This window comes from Rosa chinensis, chromosome 7, assembly GCF_002994745.2.
Source record: "Rosa chinensis cultivar Old Blush chromosome 7, RchiOBHm-V2, whole genome shotgun sequence".
Taxonomy (NCBI): Eukaryota; Viridiplantae; Streptophyta; class Magnoliopsida; order Rosales; family Rosaceae; genus Rosa; species Rosa chinensis.
The window spans coordinates 7795241-7799456 of NC_037094.1; the positions used below are offsets into that span (position 1 = coordinate 7795241).

The window sequence follows — 4216 nt, forward strand, 5'->3', positions numbered from 1 at the left end:
ATGGATTTCTCTTTAGATCTCCGTCTATGATCTCCAGGCACACTGTATCCAACAGAACTGGTTGAAAAAAATGGATTCTAAAGCCAACCTCGAGTAGTCCAAAATATATCCACTTTGTAGGGACCAAGTCAATACATCATCAACCTTACAACTCTGTCCATAATCACCTTGAGTTCCTCAATACTTACAAGGAACTCCGCAATTTCCATACAATTTATAAACATCCGCATTCATTCTAAAAAAAAAAATCCGCACTCAATAATGCCTTAAGCAGCAGGTTGCTTCTAAACATATTCTAATTTTCCTCACTCGATATGAGTAAAAATGTTTGGCATTCTAGCTTGCTTATGATGCTGCCAACAGGATTTCTAACTTGGTCAAAACGATGACCATTAGGCCCTAGATCACACCATGATCACTGAACAGAAAGCATAAAGATGAACAGAAGTTAACCACAATCAAATTATCACCAGTTTGCATATCAAAAATTTGGAAAGCTACAGTTTGTCTCAGTTAATCAGCAAGTAGTAGATCATGGATCTCAATTTATGATTAGATACCTTCAGAACAAAATTGAAGGCAAAGAATGTAATCGTGGTTCACGTGCTTCTCTTCGACTTTCTTGTGTAGAATAAAGGACGCTAGTATATGCAAGCACAAGTTTCCAGAGTTTGACAGCAAGTTCAAAGCCTTTCACTGTGGCCACACATAACGGTGGGGGGCCTTCTACCAAGTTGTCATGTCAGAATCCAATGAGCACTACCATCTACCAAGCAGTCATTTAAAATTAGTAATAGAACCAGACGCTCCCTTAGCACATTGTCCAACTTCTAATCTAAGGAATTCGTCACTCTTTTGGTTCAGTTGGCAACATAGCCGGCGCGGTACCTGTGTATAATGTATTCAAGATATCACTAAAACTAAACTGACAAGTCAAGGTTATTCACTTCAGTAAACACCTAGGTGAAGAAACATACCAAATGCCATTTCTTGGTGAGTGGATGACCCAAAACCTGAATTTTTCGCAGATGGCGCAAATGCCGGGATCGGGGAAAGCATAGAACTGTTCTTTTGAAATCATCTTTTGCTCTACTCCTCATATATGAACCCAAAGTAGCATTACCCTGCGACCTAATATCTTTCAAGAAGAACAGAATGGGCTTCTTACAAACAGACCTGTACACGTCTTTGGTGTCCATATCAAATTCATTCCTCCTGGTGATTCCATTCCAAGCAGAGTAAGTCTGCTCTGACCGCTCGAGGTCACGAGGGAGCACGATTTGTGGGAAGACTTGGACCGCATAACCAAGAGAAACCGAAAATGTGAGATGGTATCGGCGATCATAACAAATGGATCGCTGCAAAAAGCTGCTGGGTTGGAGTCTCATCGCATGTGTAAACAGCTTCAAACTTTGTAGAGAGTCTAAGCCAGGATAAAAAGGATCCACAGCTTCGACATGGTGGATCGACACAAATGGTGCTATCGGATGGGAAGATAGAAGACCGTGTGCATTACCTCTGATATCGTACTGCAAGAACAACCCAACTCAACAGAGTAAGCAATGCTAGAACCACCCATCTACTAACAAAGCAACACTAGAATATCAAACCAAGTAATCAGGCAATGCTTGAACAACCCAACCCAGCTACTAATAGAGCAATGCTAGAAACAACAGATCAAGTGTATTGAAGCAATGCTAGAACAATCCATCAACAAACTAAGCAAGTCTAGAATAACCCGAAAACTAGTTAACCAATACTAGCATCAACTAATTAAGCAATTCAAGTTCAGGAATATATATGCATGAATGCAGTACCTGGTGAAAGCCGGGCTCTCTACTTAAAGGAACCCCAAGCTCAGTAATGCAGGCATGGAGTCGATCATCGCTTCCATAGAGTTTCGGGTACCTCTCGAGACACTCATCTTGAATTTCAGAGAGAGCTTTCGCCAGAGGATAGCTAATCGCAATACCCCCACCGCCAAAAGCCATGGAATGACTGAAATAAGTATTCGCAGAGTGACTCTCCGATGGACTCCCCACATAAACCATCTCCGACGCGTCGTATTTGCTCAGAACTGCGACGAGGTTGTCGGCGTTGATGATGGTGTCGTCGTCCGCCAGCACGAACCACCGGACTTTGGGCAGGACGAGGCGGAAGCACTCGGAAATTATGCGCGAGATTCGGAGCCCCGACGGGTGACCCGTCGGGTTTGTGTACCGGAACCTCGAGATGTCCTCGGACACCATGATCGGAGGCAACGACGACTCGTCGTTTTCTTCTCCAGGAACTTTCTCGTCCATCCACACGTGGCCGCGCATGTCGTCCGGACGCCACCACAGCCTGACGTACTCCTTCCGCTGCTTCCAGAGCCCGGATGACCCGGCAATCCCGAAAACGACATCGTCTAGGCTCAGCTCCTCGTCGTCCAGGCTCCACTCTTCGTCTTCGGAAACCGCAACGCTGTCGTTTCGGTACTGAGCAAAAGACGGAGCCGGTGCCTTGTTCTGCAAGCGGGCGACGGTGAGCGACGGAGGACTGCCGGAGAACACCAGAGAGAGCCACGCGGCCGTGGAGATCAAGAGCGCCGCTATGGCTATCACGGCCGTCGCCACCTGGCTCTGCCGCCACCGCCGGCTTTTGGGTGATCGGGAATTGGTCTGGTCTTTGGGACTGGTGTTGGGGTTGGTTGACATCGTCGTCATCACCCCAAATGCTCATTTCTCTCTGCCAGAAACCACCGGAAAAATCAAACCCCCACCTCGAAAATAACGAACTAATCAGCCAAATGTGGCAGTGCCAATTAGTGGATAGAGATTATGATCGGGGTCATTTTTGGGATTAGGGAGAGACCCTCTAACTGACTGAGGATCGGGGATCGGAGTGTGAAGTGTGTAATGTCTGTTGGGATTTCTTTTTTTTTGAAATTTTTTGGAGGTCTGCGAATTTTTCTGCACATGCCGCCGTGTGATTGATGGGAAAAGCGGAAAGGCTCGAACGTGAAAGGCGGAGAATCTTCACCGTTCACTGTTGATGATCGGACCCACGTGTGCGGTCTGATATAATTTCGTATGGGCATAAATCCTAGCAAAACCCCTTTGTACGACACGTCAAAGAGGTATTGAGTCGGGGATTCCAAACGTGAACCGGAACGCGCGGGCCGCAAAGAGGGAACAGTAGAATACTGTAGTCAACCGTTTACTCCGGGTTGGCGGTTCAGTGAACTCTTTTCTTTTCTCAAGTTTGACTAGTTACAATTTACAACGTGATTTTTTTTTTTTTGGTATAATTTGTTGTTCATGGTTGGGATCGGAGTATTATGATTTATGATTTTAGTTTTTTGTTATATGGTTTAAATTTTGCAACATTTAAGACAACCCATTTTAAAAAAAAATGAATATTCATTAATATTCGCACGACTTTACAATTTCACTGTCAGAATAATTCATACACCAAAGTCTGAGCTCCCGAAGCACATAAACGTTGCTTTTGCCTATACAACCTAACCGTGAACCAAATTCCTAGCAAAGAGTACCCATTCTAAAACTCCCTATATATTTAAGAAAATGAATACTAGCCTAGACTACTACTAAGCCTTGACCAAAATGAAGCTACAAAATCCAACTAATAAACCAGTACATCCGCCTAAAGACCTTCATGGTGTACATCAATATTGGCCTTTAAACTGAACCTGCCACACTTGTACCAACATAAAGACCAAGGAATAATAGGGCCAAAGCCCAATACAACCACCAGAAATACGGAGCTTTATTGAAAAAATAAAATAAGTAAAAAATAGCCCTAAAGACTCATATCCAACATTGGCCTCGCCAAAAAACTGCCTGATCCCAGAGTCCAACAACATATCCAAGGCAACCTGCACCACCATTGCAACCCAGATACTAGCCACCAATCAACGTCACCCACAACCCAAGAAGACCTCTAAACCACCATTGCTTACGAAGCCCGACACCCTTCTACAAGCACAGCGTTGTGCCCCAACCAAAAGCCATCAACAGTGCCACCAAACCTCAGATTAGGGGGAACCAGAACGCCCGACAAATTGGCCTACCCTCCGACTTAGAATCATCGTGATCGAATCCCATGATCGCTCTGCCTAGTCGGATTTGCATCATCGTACCCCACACACTGATAACACATCATCGACCAAGATAGAGGCAAGCCTTTTCGTTAAGAGCCACAAAACTAGAAAATT

The 4216-nt window shown here is 44.8% G+C and overlaps 1 protein-coding gene across 1 annotated transcript; it reads right to left on the reverse strand.

Annotated features, from left to right (window-relative positions):
- Positions 1 to 143: 143 nt before the first annotated feature.
- Positions 144 to 3100, reverse strand: LOC112175128. Its single transcript, XM_024312792.2, has 3 exons — positions 1818 to 3100; positions 978 to 1529; positions 144 to 888 (listed from the first exon to the last, which is right to left on the reverse strand). Exons 1-3 carry the CDS (start codon positions 2703 to 2705, stop codon positions 778 to 780), a joined length of 1551 nt encoding a protein of 516 aa, XP_024168560.1. The 5' UTR covers positions 2706 to 3100; the 3' UTR covers positions 144 to 777.
- Positions 3101 to 4216: the final 1116 nt, after the last annotated feature.

Coding starts and splice junctions, on each gene's coding strand:
- LOC112175128 (XM_024312792.2), bottom strand. CDS start 2,705: ATGACGACGATGTCAACCAACCCCAACACCAGTCCCAAAGACCAGACC. Junction 1,530..1,817: donor GAGAGCCCGGCTTTCACCAG/GTACTGCATTCA, acceptor TTGTTCTTGCAG/TACGATATCAGAGGTAATGC. Junction 889..977: donor TCACCAAGAAATGGCATTTG/GTATGTTTCTTC, acceptor CATTATACACAG/GTACCGCGCCGGCTATGTTG.